Raw genomic sequence first — 27733 nt, forward strand, 5'->3', positions numbered from 1 at the left:
CTCAAAATGAAGTCAAGCAAGCTTTCATAAATAATGTTTAGTAAATTGTCAATAATATTTAATTCGATATATTTTTTATCATAAACATTTTGTTGTTAGTTCATACGTGTGTTTACTACTATATAAAGTATTACTGTGACTGAGTTTACCATGAGCTTCTTTCGTCCATCAACTGTGCCATGAAATGATTTTATAATGGCTACTTCTGAAAATTGGTTTAATCGGAGGAAAGGTATATTATTTGCTTATATTATTACTATTTTAGCAATACATTGAGCATAAACTATTCATGTTTTGTTTAAAAGTTAAATGTTAGAGGGGAAAGTAATCTGAGAAAGTGACGAAAATGAGGTTAGGAACTCGAAAGTATTTATGGTAGTTTGTTATTAAATAACATTCAAGATACGTGATTTGAAATAAACCGGTAATATTAAATAACTATTTAACAACTACGATTAGTATACATAAACAAGAAATGTTACTAATGTGAAACTGTAAAACGTAAACAATAAATTGTTTACTATTTTTGTAGGAGTGTATGATGATGTAGAATTCCTTCTAAGGCAGATCATCAATTAGATATTAGGTTATAATGCTTTACTTTCAGGCAAAACCACCAGTGATGTGTTTAAATTGGACATTAAAAACAAAACACCAAAGGAGAATGTAATATCAATAATTGAAGGGCTGTACTTAATGAAACCATTCCATCATGAGGTTTCGCCCACAAGCAAAACTGTGCCGAAGGTCACAGTGTTCCGTGGAGCTCAGAGAAGCAGCTCGGACACCCGCAAACTGTCCTACTTGAATGCATTAGTGACGCTGCTGGGCAAGGAGGACATCAGCAACCTGGGATTCACTTCTGATGAATTGATGACATGGTATGTGTTATAACATTACTCAGAGGCTAATTAGTTTTAAAAACTGGCCAAGTGCAAGTCAGACTCGCACACTAAGGGTTCCGTACCATTACGCAAAAATGGCAAAAAAAAAACATGTTTGTTGTATGGAAGCCCCACTTAAATATTTAGTTTATTCTATTTTTAGGATTTGTTGTTATAGTAGCAACAGAAATACATCATCTGTAAAAATTTCTCTCACTGTAGATACAGCCAGGTGACAGACAGACGGTACTAATGGACAAAATACCTAAAGTTGATATAGGTCCTCATTGCGTCAGTTCACCGTCCAGTGCCTGTTTCCGTCCACTTGGCATAGTTGCCACAAAAAATGTATACCTATACATGTATTAAAATTATATTCTTTAATTCTTGAAATTATACAAAATTCTTTGTGGCAACTGCTCCAAGTGGACGGAAAAGAGGCACTCGACCGCAAACAGACACCATGCCCCTACCTATAGTTCGTTTTTTTAGCATTAGAAAGAACTTGCAAGAAAGAAAGCGATCTTAACATGTCTTTTAATTGAAAAACGCTTTTTAAAAATCAAAAACGATAACTTATGAAAGCAGAAGAATATAAATTATTGTATTAGATTCATAATTGTTACATATTTGCCGTAACTTATTTTAAAAATGTCTTTTCAATTAAAAGACACATCAAGATTGTTTACCTTATTTCTAATGCTAAAAAACACGAACTACCCTAAGTTGATATATCTAATGGACAAACCATCTTACATTTTTATTTTTATTTCAGCATAAGAATAAGCTTAGTGGATGAGTCTATGGTGTTGAGAGCTGCAGCTTTAAGAGTGCTCAGATATTTGATCAGAACGGAAAGTGATGTAGCAACATTCAATAACCTGAGGTTGCCTTATCTGGTCACAAGGTAAGAAGACAAAACAAATTAAGTATGATAATAATTATGATGAATTTAGGTACTCATAATCTTTATTGCATATCACATTGTATCTTAACCTATTACATAGAATTGTGTACAACATGACACCCTGTAGGGCACAGCAAGCAGTTTATTCAAGAGTTTATGTATATTCACAATAAACTCTAAAACTACTCTACTTTATACTCCTTATTTTTTCAAAGTGAATGATTGTACAGTCAAGCATAATAGTTATTTGTACAACAAGAGATCAAAGTGCAAGCGAAAGATTCTATAATAGATTCTATAATCTAATTTAGAATCTTGAGCGTAGTAAGGGATTCAAAAGCGCACGAGATGTAAATAACTTTGATCTCGTATAGTACACAAAATTTTTCACCTTAAGCAATGAGAACATACCTAGAGGGACAGAGATAATCAGAGCTCGGCAGGGGTGAGCCATTTTGACGTCACATATGTCAAGTGTAGAAATTAATATAGATACACCTTAGAAAGAAATATTAAAATAAATGAAAATAAAACTTTATATAACTAAACTAAAATGACAATACCTTATGTACAAAACGAGTGGGTACTAAGTTTTTTTATTTATTCTAAATTTTCTTTATTGTAATAAATAACTATAATAAACAAAATAGCACAACAGAATAATTGAATATTGACGTTGTCATGATACTTCGCTCAGTTGAATATGGCATCCTTAAACAGATTTATTCTAAAGAGGTTTGATATCATATCATATCACTTGATATACTTTAATAGTAGCACATGGATGGATATACATATTATTTGAAGAGGTTTGCTAAAAATTCATTTGTTTTAATGGCGACGTAGAGATCGTAGCGGAAAGGCAGCCTAAATAAAATGATTTCTTTAGTTATTAAAATATACCATCGAATGACAAGACAACAAGGCATGTCCATGTTGTGCAAACGCTGAAAACAGCTCGCCCTCGCCGAGCTCTGGAGATAATAGAACCCAAGTATATCGAACTTGTATTAGACCCCGCATGTTGAAATGACATTTGACTATAAAGGTCACTTGAATGTCATTTTGTCTCACTCAGTGAGCAAAATCGCATTTTGCTCACTGTTTTTAAGAAGCAAAATACCCTTGTTCGAGCTGCTGAGGTGAAAAAATATGAGTCTTACTCAAAAACATATCTCATAACTCCTATGTGAATTATAAATTTATAACTAGGGGGCATATTTTGAGAAAGTTGTAAAAAAATAATAAATACTGCTTTTATAATACTTGGTTTACATTGAATAATATATATATCTATTTATTTTATTTAGTAGGCTTGTCTGTTTGCCTTTTATAGGCAAAGGCCTCCCCCAACTGTCTCCATTTTTCTCTGATCTTTGCTATTGTAGTCCAGCCTACTCCTATTTTATGACTCCTCTACACGATGGGCCAACGCCGGCCACTCCAAGGGACGCAGCCATGCGGTAGAATGAGATAGCAATATCACTTGCTCCCTCTAACGCATAAATGCGTCCCTTGGAGTGGCCGGCATTGGCCCATCGTGTAGAGGAGCCATTAGTGAGATAAGATGAATTTGTGCCAGGAAAACAGAAGCGTAACCTGGACCGCACATGGCCTTGGGTAAATTTTTCTGTAGTAAATTTGTCTAGAAGAACTACCTCCTGTAATGATAAATTAAGGACTCTAAGCACGAATTTTTTTTTAATTTTTGTAAGTATTGCTACTGCCGGCATCATGGGCTGGATCCATGGTGCCGTCGGTCAATGCCACTGTGAGCGGGACAGCAATATAATTATGCGCGTGCGTTTAGAGATAGGAAATGGCGTGTCAATGTACTAAATTCTTCGTGCTTAGCATCCTTACTTTAAATGATGCTGGCCTTATAATTTGATATGCTCGTCAGGTCAATGGACCTCATGCTCCGCAACGAAGAGGAGCGCGCCCAAGCACTCCGCGTGGTCCGACGCGTAGTGGCCATGGTCGGGTGCGTGGGCCCTCGGAGGCTCCGCGCCGCGCGCGTAGACGAGGGGCTGCTGCGGTGCCTGGCCGCGGTCGCCAGGGCGGGCGCCGGCGACGGCTCGCCCGACCGGCTTGCGAGGCCCGCTATTGCGACGCTTGCCGAGATCTGTAAGCAGTTTTTGTTTTTTTTTTACACGAGTTATGCTTAACTCATACGTAACTCTTTCTTGTTTAGCAAGTCTATCTTAATTCGTTAACTATTTATATACACAATATGTGATGCTGTTAAGCAGTGCAATCTTACCTATGTTTTGCTTTTAACTAACCCACGTGAAAATAAAAGGAAGAGGACATATAAATAAGTCAATACAGCTAGTGTCCTAGTATTCTAATATAAAGCATACCTCAGGTATTTTCGTTTTAACCAATGTATGACGATCGGTGTCAGCGTCGAGCGCGCGTTTCGATGCCAAGGCGTTAATCGTGAACCAATCAATCAATTTATTTGTATCAGACATATAATAATGAATGTGTAGTGCATTAGTGCTAACCACCAATTGTCTTTCTTAATCTATATTTACTGGTGAGAACCTGTAATTGGCTTTTTGTATCACATCTATAAAACCTATTAACATGTTAACAGCTGTTGGATCTCCGAATAGAAATAAATAAATAAATAATTAGTCCATAGAAATGTTAATAACAAACAAAACTTATTTACTACGTTAGCAACTTACAGAATACTTAAAATATATTATATACAGTACCTCTTGACTCCATGTGAATGGAATTCCAGTACCTCCAGACTGCACTAGCCGGGTACTGTGACACCAGGTTCAGGAGACTGTTGGTACTCTCCCCCACGCGGCGAAGGGAAGCGTTTCTATTGCGGATTATTGATGCCATTTCCTTGCCCACAGGCGTGCTAAACCCCGACCTATTCATCGCCTGCGGCGGTGTAACCGCAGTGTCCCGGCAGCTGGCCGAGTGCGCGACGCCGCACATGGCCGAGGCGCTGTGCGGCGTCCTTCTGCACACGCTCAACGAGCCCGCCTCGAGGAACGCCGCTAGGGTCGACCTCGCCTGCCTCAGCTTCCCGTACTGCGACTTCCACAACAGGCCCCAGGGGGACGCTAACAAGTAATGTGTAGTTTAGAAAATATCAATTGGCCGTGAATACTATTTTATGTTTAGGCTTACACCAGTGATTTTTTAAATGATTTTTAGCACCCTTTAAATCACGCATTTGCCTTATTGTGCTATAAAAGCTGCGAGATGCAGTTCACACTTTAATATTATTAGAACTTTATTGATTATAAAACTTCGATCCTTAATTCATTGGTCCGATTGACGCCATATGCCGCGTCCAGCGTCAAATGAAACTTTTGGTTGTCTTCATAAAATGTGACGCCACAATGTGACGCCATACGAAGAGACCTCACACAATTTATCATGCATAGCAAATTAGTCCCTACTGCGTTGTAACAAAATTCCATTTCGCACGGACGAGCGGCATCATTGTTCACATGTAATCTAAAGTGGTGTTACCAGATTTCATTTTCTAATTATTATTGACCCTTTAAATCTTAAACGTCGACGCATAGGAAAGTAGTTTTTACCGCGTTGTAATAAGGCTTCATTTGACAGGGACGAGCGCGAGATGCGGTTCACCTGCAGCCGGCTGGCGTTGCTCTGCGTGCTGCGCAGCTGGCCCGGCCTGCTGCACTTCTGCCACCCGCGCAACACCGGCGGCCTGCGGGCCATGGTCTCCGCGCTCTATCTGCCTAGGTTGGAAGTCAGGGTATGAGGCTTTTATACCTTGATAAGGTTTTAAACAAGTCTCGAGTGGCGAAATGAATAGATGTATCTGTGGATGATAAAATGATAGATGTATGATTCACATCAAGCGGCTGGAGTCAAAGCAACTTACTGAACACTGAAGATCTGAAGAAGAACTGAAGTCAAAGAAATATGAATCTTATGTACAATAGTTACATTTACATACTTAAGTGCCAGCGCCGCACGGTGAGGCGCGCCTTAGGTTATGTTATCCGCACAAAAATCGTATATAATGGCACTCTGTTATTATTTTGATTCTAAATTCTCGTGACAACATTTACACAGAAAAAGTGAGATAATATATTTTTTGTTTGTTCACAGAAAGCGATATTAGATCTGTTGTATGAGCTCGTCGGATTGCCTCAGCCAGAGTGGACGGACGAGATTTCTGTGGCACTAGACGCTGTGGATCCCTCTGACTTCCAAGTGAGTATTGTTGTATTGACACACGAGTTTTAAATGTAAAAAATGATTGCAAGCTGGTTTAAGCACGTTCCGCCACACTTTAATTGAACTTAAGGGGAAATGAGAATGAAGAATATAAATGGGAATTAGTAAAAAACTCTATGTTGATGTGAATGATGAGGTGACCTGTATTTTCCGCCATACACTTCAAATTGATCGGTTTGACCTTGTTATTATAACTGAAATCAGAGGGCGCTTTCGGAATTTAAGCTTTTATAAGGCAGACTGAATATATTTCCTACCTGATTTTAAACTTTATTTCAACGCGATAGGGTTCAATTTTGCATAATTTTTGACACAATTACGCCTTACAAAGGGTTGAGTCACGGTATACCTTTCATCATTATTCCGCGCAGCTGTGTCTAATGTTCGTATAGCCCTCATGATAGCCGACCTCCGGTAGGAGATGGCACTGGAAGAAGAAGAAGAAAATACCTTTAACTGTATAGTCACTATCACATTTATACTGAACGCTTGATGCCAAAACTGTTAATATGACGCTGTGCAGGATTCTTGGCGCCTCAACGAAGGCTTCGTGGCCGCGGAGGGCACAGCCATCCTACCTCACCTCAGCGCGACCGGCTCCGATATCACTGAGATCCACCTCGCGCTGCTGCTCCAATGCTTCTTAGAGGTAAAACCGTTTCATTGACCTGACTAATAGAAAACCCATTGTGTTCTTTTACAATAACATAGATATTTTAAAATTAATTTTTAAAAATGGCATTATATATTACATACGAAGAGGATCTTACGTTCATGGGCTAACACTAAAGCATGACAACGAAAATGAAAAAATCTGTAGATTAAGGCACAAGGTCTAGTATACCGTAGATGAAATCCTCCTAATTGTAAAGGACGCCAGTCTACAGTTTATTAAATTTCATGTATGGACACTGTAAACGTTGTGTTGATTTGTGAAAGAGAGCTTCAGCCATAATTGCAGAATAAATTTTTGAATTATTATTTTATACATAGCTGCATATGGCCAGTGTTTTGCTATTAATTACTAGTTTATTTAACTTGTAACCATTACATTATATTTTCCCAGGCTGGTTTACTGGACGGCCTGACTGAAGTGATAGTGACGAGCGACACGTTCATATCCGTCCGCGCGACCGTCCTCCTCGGTCAACTGTTGCATTTAATACACCTCCTCCTACCTCCCCAAGTCTGCAGCATAACGCCAGCGCTACCTCTGCTCATGTCACAAGCGGCCAGCGGTCGACCGCAAGCTTTAGCGGCAGTGGCGGCCCTCAGGCGCCTTCACGCCATACACGAAGCGCGCCCGGCCAGCCATTCCCTGTTCCTCGACCATATCATACAATACTGTAGCGGCGCCTACAGACACAAACCCGAAGATACCTCAAAAAGCAGAAAAGAAATTGACAACGCCAACATGGCTAAGCCTAAAAGCTTCATGTACAAGGATAATAGCATAGAATTCCTCAACGAATCAGATAACGATGAACCCAAGCAGCGGCACAGCGTCGGCTCGCGCGCCGACGTAGCCAACCGGAACTACGGTGTGTTAGTGAAAAGTAAAAGTGTGAGCTCCCGGACGGGTGCCGCGGTCAGCAAAGTGACTAAATCGGCCAAGTTCTTTAATCTGTTCGACCGTGATAGTGACAATCTGATTCGGTGTACGTTGGTGATGCAGAATAAGGACGGCAACACGTGGAATTGGGAGTTTATCAGGGCTATTTTGAAGGTAATTCTAAACTATACTGCAAACGTCAAGACCAAATAAAAAAGCGACCAAGTGCGAGTCGGACTCGCCCATGAAGGGTTCCGTAGCAGCAAGTAACATAATAAAATTGCGGTTTACGATTTATGACGATTAAAAAAAACTACTTACTAGATCTCGTTCATACCAATTTTCGGTGGAAGTTTGCATGGTAATGTATATATTTTTTTTAGTTTTATCATTCTCTTATTTTAGAAGTTACAGGGGCACATTTTACCACTTTGGAAGTGTCTCTCGCGCAAACTATTCAGTGTAGAAAAAAATTATATTAGAAACCTCACTATCATTTTTGAAGACCTATCCACAGACACCCCACACGTATGGGATTGTGAAAAAAAAATTAATTTTCAGTTCTAAGTATGGGGGACTCCCAAAATTTATTTTTTCTATTTTTGTGTGAAAATCTTAATGCGGTTCACAGAATACATCTACTTACCAAGTTTCAACAGTATAGTTCTTATAGTTACGGAAAAAAGTGGCTGTGACATACGGACGGACAGACAGACAGACATGACGAATCTATAAGGGTTCCGTTTTTTGCCATTTGGCTACGGAACCCTAAAAAGAAAGACAATGTTGCCATTGCAATAATTTGTTTGTAAAATAGTAAATTCCTTTTGATAAATAATCACGCTAAGATAATTTATTATTTAGTAATTTTACTCCTACGATTTAAAAAGTATTTTTATTTACTTATTTTTACATAAATACAAGACGCGCTAGTAAAAAAGTGGCACCATTTCTTACTTTTTTTGGTCTTGAATTACGTTTTGCAGTTTAGAGTAAAATAAAATTGTTAATCAAGCACGTTAAAAGTGTAGGCAGTGTTTAAAACCGATGATACTTTGAAAACTTTAACAAAATCCTTAATAGGGCTTATCTGGCAAAGACTTCTTTTGTTTTCCCAAAAAGACAGGTGACGAATACTTACCTAACCTCTACAAGTTCGACAAAAGTGCTTAAAAATGTGTACGTTTCAGGAGAACGACTCCGCGCCGCTCCTAAACCTATGCGACAGCGGGCACAAAGCGTGGGTCGCACGCATCGTCAACTACCTGAAGCCTTCCTCCAACAAGTACTCCCACACGGACTTGTCCACCACCTCCAACGGGCACTCTACCACCCGGGCCGGCTGCCAACTAATCAGACACTTGCTGCGGCACAATGACGTGAGTACCATCGCCCACACTGTTAACTGGCCATCGGTGGACCTTATTACAAAAGGCATAAGGTCCACCGATGGACTGTTAAGAGTGTTGCTATGTACCATCAGAATTTTCAGCCATTTGACTGTCATTCGACCAAGAGTGATGTCTTAGTAGAGTAGAGAGGGCTTCAGGCTTTGCAGCAGAATGACGCATGGAAACCGGAAAAATCCGTAGGCAAAACCATTGCCCCGTGAGCGATGTAACGTGGAAATTCCTGGCACGCCATAAATGTTATTTCTCGATTATTTCCATACACATTGGCCGCGATAAAAAACAAAGTGGTGGCGCTGCCAGCATAAGCTGCTGCTGGAAGGAGTGACGGATACGGTGTCTGCTGTCCAGATCTGTTCGTCGAGTTAAGTTTATGATATGAATATGTATGTTAGTCTATAAGGTATATGTTATATGGGCCTTGTTGTCTTATATAATTTTTAAAATGATTTACTCATATAATAAGCATCCAGAATATCTGCCCGGAGCCTTTTTTTCCGGGGCCCTCAGGTTAATGTTGTATTGTAATTTATCAAAGTAAACACTGACTTCCATTATGTCCAGGCCGACTCTCAAAGACTGCTAGAAGAGCTCTTCTGTGACGTGAGCCGACAAGTGGAAGCCATCGAGACGGGGCGGCGCGCCCACGAGTGCCTGTTCAGCCCGCAGCACATGAGCAACACCATGTGCCAGATGTACTTCCTGTTCATCGGGCAGCTGTGCCACTCGCACACTGGCCTCGACCTGCTCAAGCAGACCAACTTGTATGACAAGTGAGTCAGTATTGGAAGCGGCACGTGCGGGTTTAATAAATAAGGGCTAATTTTGCCCGGCGCGCGAACTCCCCTGCGATTTTAGTTACATTGCGGACTGTTGGTTACGTCCAATTCAACCGTCCGACCAAAAACTGCAATGTAATGAAACTCGCATGCGAGTTCTCGCATCGTCTAATCTAAATGAGCCCTAACAGTGTTGTTTGACAGGTGGCAATGAGTTCATTTAAGCAGATCTGGTTTTATGACATTTTGTTTAAGTACAGGCTGCGTAGCCAACATGCTAATCGTTGACTCTCCATAGTGAACGAAACGCAACTGTCACAGTCGCACTAATATGAGGGAGAGGGACAAAGCGTTTCTTTGTCGTAGCGCAAGCGATTGTCTCCTTGGCTAGGCAGGTGTCCAAATGCACTCCTTGAGAAATATCGCATTTGCCCTTGTTATTACTTTTGACATTTAACATATCTTATCTGTTAACATCTTATAAAATAAAGTCCCCCCGCCGCGTCTGTCTGTTTGTTCTTCTTTGTCGTCACACTCTTGTCAGAGTGGTCGTGGTCGTCATGTCAGGGCCGGTGGCAAGCTTCACAATCCGTCGCCATTCCTCCCGTACTGTAGCCCTTCTTGTACATTCATGGAGTGGTTCATTGAATGCACTTTTGACTAGGTCTGACCAACGCATTGGTGACCTACCGCGCCTTGTGCCTTCGACTTTTCCCTGCACTACAAGTCGTTCCACAGATGTATCATCTCGACGCGTAATATGTCCAAAGAAAGTGAGAATACGACACTGGACGATGGAAGAAAGACGTTGTTTAATACCAAGTTCCTGGAGAATTGAGACGTTGGTTCGGAACTGTGTCCAGGTTACGCCAAGCATTTTTCTCCAGCACCATATTTCTAGAGCGTCGATCTTCTTTTTCTCGCTTTCCCTTAGAGTCCACGTCTCAGCACCATAAAGAAATATGGGAAACACTAATGCCCTGACAAGTCGTATTTTAGTGGCCTTTGTGATGTTTCTGTTTCTCCATATTTTTCTGAGCCGATCCATGGCTGACCTGGTGATAGCCATGCGTCGTTTGATTTCATCCGCACATCCACCACTGTTTGTTATGAGTGCCCCAAGGTAGATATATGATTGAACGACGTCGCAATTCGCAATTTTAGTGACTTCGGGCGAGTTGTTGTTAGCTCGGTCGACAATCATAACCTTCGTCTTGCTGCGATTTATCTTTAGACCGAAATCAAGACTAACTTGTTCCATTTTGTTTAGCAGGGTTTCCATTTTTTCGATGCTAGTAGCAAACAGGGTGGTGTCATCTGCATAACGCAAATTGGATATTGTATAGCCTCCAATAGTGATTCCGTCTGTTTGTATGTCGTGATAAACTCAAAAACTACTACGGACGGATTCTACGGATTTTCATGTGGTTTTCATCACCTATCAATAGAGTGATTCTTGAGAAAGGTTTAGGTATATAATTTGTTAAGATTTATCCGTGCGAAGCCGGGGCGGGTCGCTAGTTATAATATATTTTGCTGTCAACGTGACTTATTTTTGTGAATATATTAATGAAGATTTTCTTTTCAGCCTTCTGGAACTTTCAACAAAAACCCACCACAGTTGCTACGTGAAACTAGTCATATCTAGCCTCGACTACACCCTCGACTCCTACCCACGGGACATCCTCGCCAAAACCTTGACCTGCAGCATTCAAGCTTCAAGACTGTACGCCACACAATTCCTCACGGTCCTACTACGGGCCTCGCAGAAATCTAAAGAATTGGTTCGAAGAAGATCAAAATTGAAAAAGAACTTGGTCCAGGAGCATTTGAAGTCGTCTCAAAGAGAGGAGGAGACTAGCGGGGTGGACATGGATACTTGGTTGCTGCAGATGCTTATAGCGCAGCTGAAAGACGAGTCGAAGACGGTGGTGAAGTGCGCTGTGATGGCGTTAGAGGAAGCCTATAGCGTACCTGTGAGTATCTCTAAATGATATTAGTTAATATTGACAATACCGTAGTATCTTCTACCCAAAGAAATTGTACACTTCACTCGTTCTATCTTATTGAATTGTTATCGTAACGTTTAAGCGATGACGCGGTGTGTGCAGAATGTGCTTTGAATTATAGTTTTTTATTATTACATAGTAAAGATTTATTGATTGTGTATGCGTATAACGTTTACGGGTCGCTTTCAACCGGTACGAATGGAGGTCCAAGGGGGAGGCCTATGTTCAGCAGTGGACGTCTTATGGCTGAGATGATAACGTTTAAGAGCCACTTGCACCATCCCACTAAACCGGGGTTTACCAGTTAACCCATTAACCCAGTGTCAAATTGTACTGGTAACCATGGTAACTCAAGATTTAACCGGTTAACCCCGGGCTAGTAAAATGGTGCAAGTGGCCCTAAGAAAAATTCGTGCTCTGAATTTGACAGCTAATGTAGATGGTGCCGTCCTGCTTAGTATGGACTATGCGATAACTTTGGTTGTTAAAAGTTGATGTTTGACAATTCACAAAACATGAGGCGCGTTATCTGTTTCAGCTGTCAAACTTAGGGGAAATTTTTTACACTTCACATATTTTGCAGTCAATAACTCCTCGCTATTAGTTATCATTTCCATTCTTCGATATCATCATCATATCAGCCAGAGGCCGTCCACTGCTGGACATAGGCCTCCCCCAAAGAGTGCCACAATGACCGGTCTAGCGACTCTAGCGCCACAGCCGCATCCAGCGGACTCCCGCGACCTTTACCAGGTCATCAGTCCACCTTGTGGGGGGTTCTTCGATATAACAATCTACATATTTTTCACAGGCCTTATTAGAGAAGCTAGTGCTTCAAAAGGACGTGCTGGCCCACAACTGCCGGTTCGACAAGAGCATGGAGCCTTCAGCGCTGGACTTCTCCGTGGCCGGAGACCGCGGGTACCTGATCTGGCTCGGGCTGGAGATCGCGGCCGCGGCCGGCTCGCAGCAGGACCACAAGGCGAAGGCGTTCATCAAGAAACATGTGGATTATTGGGTCAAGAACTATAATTACAGGTAAGTTTTCGAAAGGACGTGCTGGCCCACAACTGCCGGTTCGACAAGAGCACGGAGCCTTCAGCGCTGGACTTCTCCGTGGCCGGAGACCGCGGGTACCTGATCTGGCTCGGGCTGGAGATCGCGGCCGCGGCCGGCGCGCAGCAGGACCACAAGGCGAAGGCGTTCATCAAAAAACATGTGGATTATTGGGTCAAGAACTACAATTACAGGTATGTTTTCGGTATAATTTAGTAGAATTATGTATAATGCGTGTTTATGTAATACCTAGTTATTTTTGTATTCGAAGTTTTAAATCTAATGTCTAATGAAGTTTTGAATGTCTGTATTGTCTGGGACATGATTTGATATTTCGAGGTGACATTTCAATACGTATTCAAGGATGTAGAGATTTTAGAAGTGTATGTTCTTTTATTGAAAATTCATTAATGTTTGATGTTGATTTGATTTTATAAAGAAAATAATTCTAATAAAATAGTTAAAACGACAGTCGCTTGAATTTTGAACATTATCGATCTAGTAAATAGAGAGAAATAAGTAGATATTTTACCAAAGACCGTTCTCGAATTCGTAACGACGAATATGAATCACGAACTCAATCGGGCAGATTGAATATGAATACAATATTACAGAACAAATATTAGTAGGCACAGAACGCCGTCTATTACGATAGATGCAAGCGAAAGCGCGAACGGGCGTCCGTTCCATAGCGGTGCGCGGCAACTAGTACTGCTAGACACCGAAATAGGCGTGGGCGTGGGCCGCATGTACTTGTAGCGACGCTACGAAATCGCGTCGCGAGCCACGCCTGACACTAAGAACTCCACAGATACGTGCGGCTGGTGGAGGCGGCGATCCACGACGCGCTGGCGCTGTGCCCGGGCGGCGGCGGCGCGCGCGCGCGGGCGCGGCGCACGGCGCGGCCGCCGCCGCACGCGCTGCGGGCGCTCGCCGGCGCCTCGCACCTGGCGCGCGCCATGCTGCCGCAGGCGCTGCAGCCTGCGCTAGCGGTACGTATGCATATCCATCCACGACGCGCTGGCGCTGTGCCCGGGCGGCGGCGGCGCGCGCGCGCGGGCGCGGCGCACGGCGCGGCCGCCGCCGCACGCGCTGCGGGCGCTCGCCGGCGCCTCGCACCTGGCGCGCGCCATGCTGCCGCAGGCGCTGCAGCCTGCGCTAGCGGTACGTATGCATATCCATCCACGACGCGCTGGCGCTGTGCCCGGGCGGCGGCGGCGCGCGCGCGCGGGCGCGGCGCACGGCGCGGCCGCCGCCGCACGCGCTGCGGGCGCTCGCCGGCGCCTCGCACCTGGCGCGCGCCATGCTGCCGCAGGCGCTGCAGCCTGCGCTAGCGGTACGTATGCATATCCATCCACGACGCGCTGGCGCTGTGCCCGGGCGGCGGCGGCGCGCGCGCGCGGGCGCGGCGCACGGCGCGGCCGCCGCCGCACGCGCTGCGGGCGCTCGCCGGCGCCTCGCACCTGGCGCGCGCCATGCTGCCGCAGGCGCTGCAGCCTGCGCTAGCGGTACGTATGCATATCCATCCACGACGCGCTGGCGCTGTGCCCGGGCGGCGGCGGCGCGCGCGCGCGGGCGCGGCGCACGGCGCGGCCGCCGCCGCACGCGCTGCGGGCGCTCGCCGGCGCCTCGCACCTGGCGCGCGCCATGCTGCCGCAGGCGCTGCAGCCTGCGCTAGCGGTACGTATGCATATCCATCCACGACGCGCTGGCGCTGTGCCCGGGCGGCGGCGGCGCGCGCGCGCGGGCGCGGCGCACGGCGCGGCCGCCGCCGCACGCGCTGCGGGCGCTCGCCGGCGCCTCGCACCTGGCGCGCGCCATGCTGCCGCAGGCGCTGCAGCCTGCGCTAGCGGTACGTATGCATATCCATCCACGACGCGCTGGCGCTGTGCCCGGGCGGCGGCGGCGCGCGCGCGCGGGCGCGGCGCACGGCGCGGCCGCCGCCACACGCGCTGCGGGCGCTCGCCGGCGCCTCGCACCTGGCGCGCGCCATGCTGCCGCAGGCGCTGCAGCCCGCTCTGGCGGTACGTTTGCGTACCATCCACGATATACTTCACCTGCGAATACTACATGGTCGTCATTTATCATTAATATCCAGCTATATTTTTTAAGTATTTCGCTATACTTTTAGAAGTAAGACCTTGAAGTATCCGGACTCCTTTTACTACATACTTCATAAATGTAGTCGATCTTATATTCTTCCCGAATTTCGGCATCCATCCCGAGCCATTTAGACGTTAAATGTTAATTTCAAATTCAATTTATTTACAGTTACACTAAAAATACATGTCAATAATATATGTCATAAAACAAAAACGTTTGCACATTAAAGACAGAAACAATACAAACAAAGACGCTAAAAGTAACCAAAAAATAAACAGATTAAATGTTAATTTCAAGATTCAAGATTGTTTTAACATCAAAAAATTTGACTAACTGACTATGTGACTATATTCATAAACATTATTCCACACTTTTCTATACTTTGAATAATTTTACGGTTTAGACTGGCTTGTTTTTAGTCACTCGCAACACATGTTTCGGAGAGCCCAGGTCTCCTTTCTCAAGGACTAACAGTGCGAGCAGCGTTCACGACGGCCGTGTGTACGCGATACAACCGTAAAATTATTCAATGTTAGTATGTCTCACAACAGTTTAAATTCGATTTTCTATACTTACCTTTTTTGTTATTGTTTGGTCACCCAGGTGTTACAACGCAAAACCTGCGTCACCGAGCAAGAGATAATGGACGTGAAAGCGTCTCTCTGGGCCGTCGGCAACGCCGCGCTGCACCCGCTAGGGCTCCAACAACTCCTCTCACTGACTAACCCCAGCGAAGAATCGATACCGGTTCGGATCGTGGCGCTGGTGAAACAGTGCCCCGTCTACTCCGTGCGGGCCACCGCTTTCTACGTGCTGGGACTGATCGGGAGCACTTATGAAGGGGCTAACTTGCTGTCGGACCTGGGTAAGAATTTTTAATTCACCCTGGTATGTTGGCAAGTGCAGCACTTGCCAAAAAAAAAGTTTCTCCGGTTTGTCTCGAATACCTATATGTTTTACGCCCACCACTGTTAGCCATTATATTCAACACTATGAGGTTCCAACTTTAATATCTTTATTTATAGTTTTTATTTTTATTCCCCGTTCTCAGGTTGGCTGTGCGTGAGACATACAAGGCACGACCAATTCCCCATAATCCAGGACGAATTTTACGCCATCCACAACCCGACAATCAACTTCATCGCGTCCCCCGAACGGAGATTCCAAGTGTTCGACGCGGAGGCCAGCGAGCACTCCGACCACACCGACCTCAGCGAGAGCCTGCACTCTGAAATCACCAAGCCGAGCAAACTCCACGAACTGAACCAAGACATGGTCGATAGCAAGCTAAACATCAAAGAACCGGACAAAAGAAAGTCGCACACCCTCCCCTCTCAAGGCGCTTCGATTAGCCGCACGCTTATGAGTGAGTCCAGAACGGTGGACATACTTAGGGATTTCGACCGGCCGCATAGGAACCCCGCGGAGAGACTGATTGGCAGAATGAACTCTTTGGAGCATGCTCATGAAGGCAGGGTGAGGAATACGAGCGAGTCGAGCACGAGTGGCGTTAGCAGCTGCGATTCTGTGCTCGGGAAATATACGATTCCGTGAGTTCTGCTAATACTGCTATGCAACAATTTTTGTAAGTCTAAAACAGTTGTATCAAATGGTATATTTCTTTCAGTGATCGAGTTCTGACGCTTAGTCCCATACCAAGCTCGTCGAGCCTTTACGGAATGAAAGGCAGTAGCGGCTCGCATCGAACAAGGCTGTCAGAGACGCAGCGGCGGACTTCAAGTTCAAGTAAGGGTCTCCCCTAATATATCGACGCGCATTCGGCAAAAGCCGATAGGAAAAAGCTTTATGTCCGCGCAATAAGAGCGAAAAACCGGTCGACGCGTCCGGCGTCGTCGGCCGTCGCGAGCCGAGCCAAACGACGACTTTTTCGCTCTTATTGCGTGGACATAAAGCTTTTTCCTATCGGCTTTTGCCGAATGCGCGTCGATATATTAGGGGAGACCCTAAGAGTCTGTTACACATCGCATACCTTCGGAAAACGTGATATTAAAAAAAACCCATCTGTTACCAATTAGCTGTTACTAATAACAGCTTAAATTTAATTCGGAATGTTTGTCACGTTTAACAGCCAGTATATTTTCTTCCCATCAAATAAAAAGAGCAACAATCAATTCGTAACAGATTAGAATATCCTAAAACCGATCGCAAATTGTATGATTATTTTTAGATTTAATACAGTTTGATACAATGTCTGGTTTGTCCGCAGGTTTCACAGCACCAGATGTATCGAGCTCGCCGCCCTCTCAGTTAGACATGAGTGGATATGCCACCTTAATATCACTCAATAAACATAGACGGTAATTATATTTACAAAAAAAATAGTTCTATTGTTATTTTTGTTTAAACACAAAACAATTTTCGTAGAAAATTATAAAAAAAGATGCATATACTGGGTCAAGCAAATCTTGTCAGTAGCAAACGGCGGCAAATTTGAAAAATCGCGGGTTAGCAACACTGTGTCCGAATAATTCGAAAATCGCGTGTCATCTGTGTTTTATCTGTGGAATGTGGATCGCGAATGACAGCCATCATCTTTGTTTACATTCTGAATCGATTCTATTTCAAGAGATATTTCTGCTGTGTATAACATTAAATACCAATATATTAAATAAAATTGTGCTTAATCAAAGCTAAGGTGCCTACAATGCCTACAGTTCCAACTGATAAATCTATTAAAATATTAAAATCCAATAGGACATCTATCTGCTGAAGCAATGATTTTATTCATTACATTCTTGTTTAACGGCATATTCCACTTCTAATTTTATTGTGAGATCTTCAAATTCACCACACACCGCTTTTAAATTGTCCGTCCATACCATTTAATAACAATTTCAAACATTTTCAATAGAGAATCCACGAGTGACAATTTGAATTGACGTACGTAACAGGGCGCGCTCAGCGGAAAAAAAGTTTTGGTTCGATGTACATTGTACATTGCTGCTTTTCTTAGCGCAATACTACTCTTTGAGTGTTACCCTACTTTAGTTTGCTTTACATTGCTACTGACAAGATTTGCTTGACGCACTATATCTATGTTATTTTTTATTACGCGTCAGCTTTAAAACTGGCGCAGTCGGTGGGATAAAATGGCAACAACACCAATGCAATAATTCAAAATTCAGACAGTTATTGACAGACACATAGTGTTTATCCAGTTTTTGTCAAGTGTTAGTAATGTCACTTTTAAGTCTATAATTTCTTTGTATTTTTATTGTTAAGTAGTACTGCAGGTATGGTAACGTATGCGGAGTGAAATTTGGACAAAGTTCAATATTGTTTTAAATAAAAAAAACACCATTCTTTTTTAAAATAATTATGTTCTTATAATATTTTTTTTTTCTGTGGTACTTTGTCCATCGCTGTCGAAAACACAGATGTCGGCACTTTATTCAGCTCCGATTTTATTTTTCGAATCAAACTCTGTACATTTTTGGGACGAAAATTATTGCAATATAAAGTGACATTCCATTTCCAACTGCAGCTGCAATACTGTTCATTTTACTATGGAAACGCGTCGCTGTCACTGTCAATTTCCATAGTAAAATGAACAGTATTGCAGCTGCAGTTGGAAATGGAATGTCACTCTTACTCGCCTCTTTAGATTTGCCCAAAAATCTTCTATAGGGCGAAGTTGCGGAACATTAGGTGGATTTGATGTCTTCGGTACGTATGGGATGTTTAACTGCGCCATTTTGCTAAGGGTTTTTTGGAATAATGGCTTGAGGCTAAGTCTGGTCAAAACACTACATTTTCTCCTCTATGACTCGTATTTATGAAATCCGGCACTAATGGCAAACAACGCTCTATGTAGCGGTCGGCGTTCACAGCTAAACCTGACTCAAAGAATACAGGCTTAGACATTCCGCGTCGACTGATGGCAAGCCATAGCAAAACTTTTTTAAGAAATTTTGTATGCTCAACATATTTCACGTTCTCATCGGTTGGACCGTTGGTGTTCTCTAAATAGTAATTGCCTTGCCACTCGTTTCCATCTAACGTGAAATATGACTCGTCATCCATAACGCAAGTGACATTGTTTATAGCGTAAAATATTTCTTTGACTAATTTACGCAGCCGTACTTTCTGAGTGATTTCTTGGTTTTCAGAGACAGTGGGCTTAACTTTTCTACATCGCATATCGATGCCCATGTCTTTAAGATATTTTTTAACAGTTTTGCCGTCAGTTTTAAATTTTCTGCCGAGCTCTCTATAAGATTTTGCGACACGGCCGGCCGTAATTTTCTTTAATCGAGCTCTCTCGGAAACCTTGCTCAAGCTGGAATAGTTTCCAGAACCAGGCTTTCTAGCAGTGGTTTTCTTCAAGGCAAAGGACGCCAGAATATTGTAAATAGTGCTTCGACTCTCACCCATTTGCACAAAATATTCCACCACCTTTGATTTCGGCCATAGGGGATGGCTACTATAGAAATTACATACTGTTTGACGAAGGCGTTCTTGTTGATTTACCATAATTACAAAATTAAACACCCAATCTTTATGAGACTTACCAAACTGATTGACAGACATATTGACTTTACATTGACGACACGTCTTTTTTATTTAGATTTTTGTGTTTTTATATTTTATATATACCAACTTTGTTCAAATTTCACTCCGCATACGTTAGTCGGTATAGCATAATTGAACTTCCAGACCTCACCTGTCGGAGAGTGCGGCGTCGGGCTCGAGTGACATGGACGATCTGAGCTGGTTATTGTCGGACACGCACCGGCGCAGCAAACCTTTCTCTTCGTTGAGGGACCGCGCCAAGTCTACTAGAGAGAGGATGGCCAAGTTGAGGTACGTAACTCTCACATTTGTGCATCTTATTCATTACATTGTTTAAAACAAATGTTCAGCGTGTAAAGATCGGTTTTCCTAGGATAGCGGTGCCGTCATATAGCGGCCGTAGGGAATGCAATCTCGATCTTGCAATTTCAAGATCTCGCGAGATCTCTCACGAATTTTCGAGATTCAATCTCGTTGACAGGAAATCTCGATTTTAGCAATCTCGATCGAGATCTTGATTAATATTTTCGAGATCTCGAACGAGATTGAAAGATAGATCCGTGTTAATTACTTTGTTTTAAGTAATCTTTTTATCTTAGGTGCATGTTGTTCAGGCAGTGCTATTGTATGCGGCCGGCTTTAGCTAACGATAAAAGCACTGTGGCGCGCTCTGTGCGGAAAAATTGGACAAACTTATCGTACCCAGTCACAATTGTTTATGATTTTATCACAATTGTTATGCCAAATGTGACCAAGTGTGACAAGGAGGGGGGAGGGGTCAAAAAACCTAGAAATTCGTGTGACGTAATTAATGGATGACCCCTAAGTAGTATATACGGAATTCTTAGAGATTTTTGCTCAAAATAACACATTTATAATTACTTTGTCAAATCTCGGTCTCGTCGAGATTAATCTCGATCTCGAAAGTGTGACGGTCGAGATCTCGAAACACCCTATCTCGATTCAGATTTTTCGTGCGAAATCTCGAATCGCCAATCTTGGTGCGAGATTGCATTCCCTAAGCGGCCGTCTCCATACTAAATAATACGGCTAAATATAGGGCATGCTCCCGGGAATTCCCGGTTCTCATATTCCCGGGAATTCCCGGGAATTTTATACTGTCAAAAGAACCGGTACTGAAGACCCGGTACCGGTACTTCCCGGTTCTCATCATATGACTATTTATTCCCATTTCAATAGTAGTAATGTTTTAGTACTTTAGCTCAAGACATTATATAACATTTAATAATGGTGCTATGAAACGGGGGACCCAAATAACCCAACAAACTAACCTAGTAGAGTAGACATTCGTGCAGGTAGGCCGTGCCGTCATAGTTCTGAGTGCATCGACAACGCTACGGCCGTGTGGCTCGGCCCAGGCGGAGGCAAAGTGTGCCGGTTAATTTCGTAAAATAGGTTGGAACGCCAATTAAGTGTTTGTTTACAATAAAATAATTAATATATTAATTCTTATGCAATTATTTATATGAAAATAAGTCATTCATAAAGATTGTACGCTAACACAAACAATTTCTTAAAAATAATCATAAGATGCCCTGAGAACCGGGAAGAACCGGGAATCCCGGTTCCGGCCATGCCCAGAACCGGGAAATGAAATTCTTGGTACCGGGACCGGTACTGCATGCCCTAGCTAAATATGGATATCGTAGAATTTGTATGGAGACGGCCGCTATATGACGGCACCGCTATGCTAGGAAACCAGAGTATAATAACATGATACTCGTCTATGGTCAGCATCGTCGTCGAGTGTGCACGCTCGGAGTGCGTTTCGTGGCCGAATTGTTAGCATATGGCGCTTCACGCTCGTTTCGTATTATTTGTCCCGTTCTTTTTGTCATCTCATTTTTGACATTTGTAATATTTCGCAACGTTTCCTGTGCGTAGCTTGCTGGACTACGACTGGAAGCCGCTGTGCGTGGCGGAGAGCGGGACGGGGACGGCGCGCGCGCCGCGGGGCGCCGCCGCGCAGGCCGCGCGCGCGCCCGCCGCCGCCGCCGGCCCGCCGCCGCACTACGTCGGCATCTGCCTGCCCCGCGACCTGCAGGCGCTGTTCCCGAGGTGAGTGTCGTGTGCCTGCACGCCCCCTGTGCGGGCGGAGAGCGGGGCGGGGACGGCGCGCGCGCCCGCCGCCGCCGCCGGCCCGCCGCCGCACTACGTCGGCATCTGCCTGCCCCGCGACCTGCAGGCGCTGTTCCCGAGGTGAGTGTCGTGTGCCTGCACGCCCCCTGTGCGGGCGGAGAGCGGGGCGGGGACGGCGCGCGCGCCCGCCGCCGCCGCCGGCCCGCCGCCGCACTACGTCGGCATCTGCCTGCCCCGCGACCTGCAGGCGCTGTTCCCGAGGTGAGTGTCGTGTGCCTGCACGCCCCCTGTGCGGGCGGAGAGCGGGGCGGGCGCTGTTCCCGAGGTGAGACCCCCGCCTTTGTGCTGCGACTGGACTGCCAGCCGTACGCACTCGGAATATGCTCGCAAAAAATCAAGGTGCTGTTACATCACGTTAAGACTAGACCGGCTAGCATAAGTTGCGTTCTCGCGCGCGACTTCAAGTATGGACGAGTCCATACTACTCACGCTAGCAGGGTAGACCTGACCTAAATTAAACTGCATTAAAATTGGGCAAACATACCAAAAAAAAAAATCATGTGAGCATTTGTTAAAACAACATCACAATTTTGTCAATCTTGTTTATTTATTTTCAGTGAATTACATGATGTCGATGTGGATGAGAAAGACCCTCTGAAAGTGAACAAATCCTCGACATTACTGACCGACACGAGCATCGCTAGCACTGAAAAGCCACGGTTAAGTAAATGTATGTCCTTCTTATGTTATTCTTTGTGACTACTTGATGCTTCTACTTGACCTAGTGTTTATGAAATACGATGTAGCAGTGCAGTAATAAAATAAATTGATGATTTCATTAAACTTTTTCTGCCAGACGTCGCTTCAGCGTCAATACATAATGTTGTAGATGGAATTCGTTATTATTTTTTATTCCAGCCTTTATTTAAACTATCGGTCTTTCAGTAACAACTTTCTTTGTCATCAGGTCTCGAAGTGGACGTGTCGAGCTCGACCGACGTCAGCTCACGAATATCCAGCAGAACGCTAACCGACAAAAACAAAGAAGCTAACCAGAAGGAAAACGAGAAGACCATCGAACGGCAAAGCAGTGTCGAACGCAGCGTCCACGACACTTCGAATGAGAGGGTAGCAAAGGAGTCAAACGACGGGACGTGGAGGCACGCGGCCAACGAGTGCTTGGCGTGCGTGCGGACCAGGCCGCCGTCCTCGCATGAGCTGAGAGAGGCGTTTTTTCTTGGTAAGTTGGAAATAAATACTAGAGACTCGATAATCAGCATTTTAAATTAAATTAGGATTGTAATGTGGGCACGGAATAAATAATAGTACTAGGTACAGAAGACTCCAGAGATGTGACTTATTTGAAATACTTGTATTTAAAATGCAAATACAAAATGCAAAATACCTATTTTGTATTCTGTATTTAAATACCTTTTGAAGAAAACTATTTTGTATTTTATTAGAAATAGTTTTTGGGACCTATTTTCTATTTTCAAAATACAAAATACTTTATAGTAGGTAATGTAGGTAGGAGTTACAATCTCTTCTGATGTTACAATCCTGGCAACTCTCATTCTTTTACCATGGAACTGTTGAATCTGTTTAGTAACGTCGCACATGACCACAAGCGTAGCGAGTGGTTAAAAAAGTGGAATCTTGAGGGTTTCAAGGCACGAGTGAAGAACAAACTTTTCTGCCCTGGTGAAACACAAACGAGGCGTTGTCATCATACTAACGAGAGGCATTATACTAGCTGTAAAACATTACAAATCTAAATTAATGCTTTAACAATTGGCCGTTAAGCCATCATCCATTCATCCTGCCGGTTAATATGATCAAACAACTAGAAATTCGCACTTTAGATAGAGGACTGATTGACACACTGTTTTTAACCCTTTAACCGCCAGAGTCTGATATATAAGACATTACATATCCAGCTCATTTCGCCACAGTCTGATAAATAAGACAAAGATCTGATTTGGTTTTTACAGCACATTTATAACTCCCGTAACTATGCCAACCTTACTCTGCGTGGTACAATTACTGTCGGTGGCGACACGAGCACGCTCGATCAAAAATTGCTGGCGGTTAAAAGGTTAAAGAATAAAGAGTCTTTTCAACTCGGAAATTCCGAGTAATACTTTTTAATTCAGACTAGATATTCACTATTCAGAGTACCTTTTATTGCAAAGTATTTGTATTTTGAAAAAGTATTTTGAAAATACCTATTTCGTATTTTGTATTTTAAATACAAATTCAAAAACTATTTTGTATTTTGCATTTGAAATATGTAGTATATCAAGGAAGTATATGTATTTTGTATTTAAATACTTTTTATAAAGTATTTTTCACATCTCTGAAAAACTCACTCTCTAACAAAACGCGTCTGTTACGATCAGCACAGATATGGTCGCTAGGTGGCGACAGCGCCACGCGCGGCTTATGGCTTTCCCCAAAATTGGGGCGGAACAGATATACTTTTAGCTACCTGTAGCAAAGCGACGAAATCGCGAAGTGAACCACGCCTGATGTGGGATGTGGGTATACTCGTCGCCGCACATCTTTGCCATAAATCTTAGATAAACAGGTATTATCATGTTAAAGGGTAATTTACTTACACCAAACCGTCTGTAGACGTAATTACACTTGCTAAATCTTATTGTCAGTGGCATATTATAGGGTGTCAAAATGGGCAAAATGCCAAGGGTTCTTTGCCCAAGAGGCCCCAATTTGATTGAGAGACCAAGAGGATAGAGAGAGCATTCGATAAATTTGCCACGAGCCTCGGTATAGTTACGCCACTTATTTATTGTATAGGCAGTTTTATAGTTCTCTGCGAAGTACAGCGAGTGTGGTTGCTGCAACGGGCCTGTAGTATTTTTAGTATGCCTAACCCACAGACAAAAGACATCCTCAAGACTGAGCATAGTAGCGCTACCCTTCTGCCACAAATATACGGTACCTAGTTTTATTCCATTTTCGAGTCAAAGTGTCTTTGTGTGACGCCCGTGTCTTTGAACGGACCAATCACGGCACAGGACTCGCCACAAACAAAACATCCTCCAGACTGAGCATAGTCGCGCTAGCCCCTCTGCCACGCATACTGTAATTTTACTCCATGTTCGAGTCGAAAGTGTCTTTGTGTGACGTCCGTGTCTTTGAACGGACCAATCACGGCACGGGACTTCGTTCACCTCGTCCCGCGCACCCCGGCATTTTTGACATCATCGGTTGCATGAAATAATTGCTCTAAACTCGGTCTAGAGGATTCCTAGTCTATGGGACTCGCTCACCTCGTCCCCCGCACCACAGTATTTATGGCAGCATCTGTTTTATGAAATAATTGCTCTAAACTCCGTCTAGAGGATTTCTAGGCTATGGCCTATCCTAAACTATAGTGATGTATCAGGTTTGGAAGGCGGGTCCGGCGACGCCGCGCGCGCCGGGAGCGCCGCGCCGGCCGCGGAGGGCGCGCGCGCCGCCGCGGGCGCGCCGCAGGCCGAGCTGCTGCACCACGTGCGCTGCATGTCCAACCCCATCTACCTGCGGCAGGTAACAACCACCATTCTACTTATTTACGTAGCCCGTGACTATTACGTACTCACTTTTGCATCTTTATTTTTTATCGTCCACCGTTACCTATCTGGATTTTAACCTCAGCTGTTTGACCTCAGTTTTAACACTTAACACATTCACTGCCAGCAATCCGCTAGGCGGATTATCTGTTCGTAGGCGATTTTCGCTACGTACGGTTTTTCCGATGTTATTGGCTACGCTCGTAGCGCGTAGCTCTCGCTGGCACTGACTGTGTTAAGTGGGTATGCAATAAAGAGTAATATTGTATTGTAGACGCGTTCCGCGGTGCTGTCGCTGAAGCAGAAGCACCCGGACGTGTTCCGCAGCGCGTGCGTGTACTCGGACGTGTGCGGGCAGCTCGCGCGCGCCACCTACCTCATGTGCGCGCGCCGCTTCCTGCACGAGCTCTTCCTCGACGCCACCTTCGAGTGCTTCGCCGACGAGCCCCGGGCGCTGCTCGCCCGCCACAAGCCCGTCGCCGCGGTGCCGGTGCCCGAGGCGACCGAGTAGCACAGGTGCCACGTGCGGCGAGGAACGATGGCGAAACAGATAAAGTTGTGGTATCGACCTAACATTAACATATGTTCGGGTGGGAACGGTTGTTTATTATCATTCTTACATGGTGGCGATGATAAAGTAAACTGCGGAATTCTGAGGAGACTGGAGTAATCTACCTCATGTACGACATGAAAGAGCCTGTAAGTGTGATTTCCAAGCGGAAGGATAGTACGATTGGATGATGTAGATTTGTAAATTGATTGGATGCTTCAACCATAGACTAGGAATGTTTTGTCTGTGGCTTCAACTGAAAGTGGCATGAACCGATGATATCATTTGCTGTCTGCTAAGCAAGTGTTACGTAGTGCTTACGTAGAGATTCTGCGCCTTATAATAACGACGATCGCAGGGCATCTTTTGAGACACGATAAATTTTCGAGGCATTTCAGCAGTCAACTTGTTGCAAATATCATATGTATGAGCAAAGAAACCACTGTGAACTACATACATGTAAAAGAACAAATATAGCATTGTTTTTGGTAACTGACAACTACCAGAAAGAAATTTGTATATTTGTAATCGTTAGTTGATGCCACTTTTTAATTATGCACAGAACAATAGATAGATACAACCATGTCATTGGACTCTAATGTACCTAAGGGTGGTATTCCACCTGTCCAATTTCTTTGTCCAATATACTGATTTAAACTTTCACGATTATTAAACATTATCAAACTGTTTCACTCACTTGAATTTTTAGTCGCTATTGTAAACATGTCGCCAATAGCGACTAAAAATTCAAGTGAGTGAAACCGTTGTCGTATAAACAATTTAAAATATGTCTCACGAAAGTTTAATATCGATTATCAAACTGCACAACGGAACTTAAATACGCGATTAAGTCCCGTTGTGCAGTTTGATAATGTTCTTTGTCCAATGTCATTATTGCGTCTCACTCTCTCAACAAAATTGTGGGACACAATACACATTGGACAAAGATATTGATGGAATACCACCCTAATGCATGTCTTAATATATGAACCGACTTCGTAAATGAACGACGGAATTCCCTGAATGTCACGCGGGAAATGGGTATTTAGGCCGAGTTCATTCGGGACGAATGACTAAATACGGAACCCTAAAAAGGTACGAAGTTGAATTTACGACTTTTTGTTAAATCATGTTTTCACTGGCCCCTAACGCTATTGTTGCCTCTTTACTTCTAGAAATATAAAGAGCTCTGCTCTAGTTTTAATGTAAGTTTTTAAAACAGGTCAGCCAGAAAATGTTATCACTTGGACGAACTGACTCTGGCAGGATTTTAAATATGTGTTGTGCGAGTTGTCTATTTATTTATCGCCATATTGTGCTGTCCCCTGTGAACACGGTCTGATCCTCGTTAAACATTTGTCTTTGAACTAACAATCCGCGCCATATTGATATTACCATGATGACGGTATGACTTCCTATATTAGTGGTATTACGGCCGTGTATTATTTTTCTATGTGTACAGAAAGATTATGTTATTTATGTTATGATATTTGTAGCTGCGGAGACCGGTTTGCGATTAAATATGCCTTTAAAACGACGTTCGGAAATGTGGGAAACTTGTATGAGCCTTTACTGACTTTGCTTACTGTCTAGACTAGAAAGAAAGAAGAATTTGTGTTATAACAGCATAAACGAATCTATCAAATTCTGTACTATAAATATGACTTTTGGTCTTACCTTGATTTAAAATTCGTGCTATGTGAAGTGACTTTAAAATATGCATCGACAGTAATGCGCTTGATTTTCGTGCCCTTTCTGTACATCGTCACAAATTAATTGGGTATCCGCAGTGATTTAGAATAAGTTAAGTAAGGTTGTATATTATGTTATAAACTGAATCTAATTACTTGTTTCAATCAGAGCTTCCGATTAAATAACACCAGATCATCTAGCGAGTAGTTTCACAACTTGTTTAAAAGCTGATTTCCTAGGAAGGAGCTCTTAGTTTGATGCGGCCCATAATCTGCTTTGTAATATACAGCCATCTATATATTATTTATTTGTGTGTTGTACATTAATAATTATTGA

The 27733-nt window shown here is 43.6% G+C and overlaps 1 protein-coding gene and 1 long non-coding RNA gene across 3 annotated transcripts; both read left to right on the forward strand.

Annotated features, from left to right (window-relative positions):
* Window positions 1–26410, forward strand: LOC134666182 (rapamycin-insensitive companion of mTOR). The gene is made up of 26 exons (XM_063523334.1): window positions 1–232; window positions 608–881; window positions 1660–1791; window positions 3695–3918; window positions 4671–4890; window positions 5398–5551; window positions 5911–6015; window positions 6563–6688; window positions 7106–7765; window positions 8782–8970; window positions 9565–9773; window positions 11368–11755; window positions 12600–12826; window positions 13656–13836; window positions 15551–15812; window positions 15999–16497; window positions 16575–16693; window positions 17175–17265; window positions 19625–19771; window positions 21386–21559; window positions 21602–21700; window positions 21743–21841; window positions 22198–22304; window positions 22548–22820; window positions 24990–25132; window positions 25430–26410. Exons 1-26 carry the CDS (start codon window positions 196–198, stop codon window positions 25664–25666), a joined length of 5376 nt encoding a protein of 1791 aa, XP_063379404.1. The 5' UTR covers window positions 1–195; the 3' UTR covers window positions 25667–26410.
* Window positions 21747–22690, forward strand: LOC134665794 (uncharacterized). Of its 2 annotated transcripts, none has more exons than XR_010098415.1 (3): window positions 21747–21841; window positions 22198–22310; window positions 22548–22690. It is a non-coding gene; the product is annotated as an uncharacterized LOC134665794 (long non-coding RNA). The 2 variants fall into 2 exon arrangements; XR_010098416.1 differs by lacking the exon at window positions 21747–21841 and adding an exon at window positions 21891–21905.
* Window positions 26411–27733: the final 1323 nt, after the last annotated feature.

Source organism: Cydia fagiglandana, chromosome 7, assembly GCF_963556715.1.
Source record: "Cydia fagiglandana chromosome 7, ilCydFagi1.1, whole genome shotgun sequence".
In the NCBI taxonomy this organism is placed as follows: Eukaryota; Metazoa; Arthropoda; class Insecta; order Lepidoptera; family Tortricidae; genus Cydia; species Cydia fagiglandana.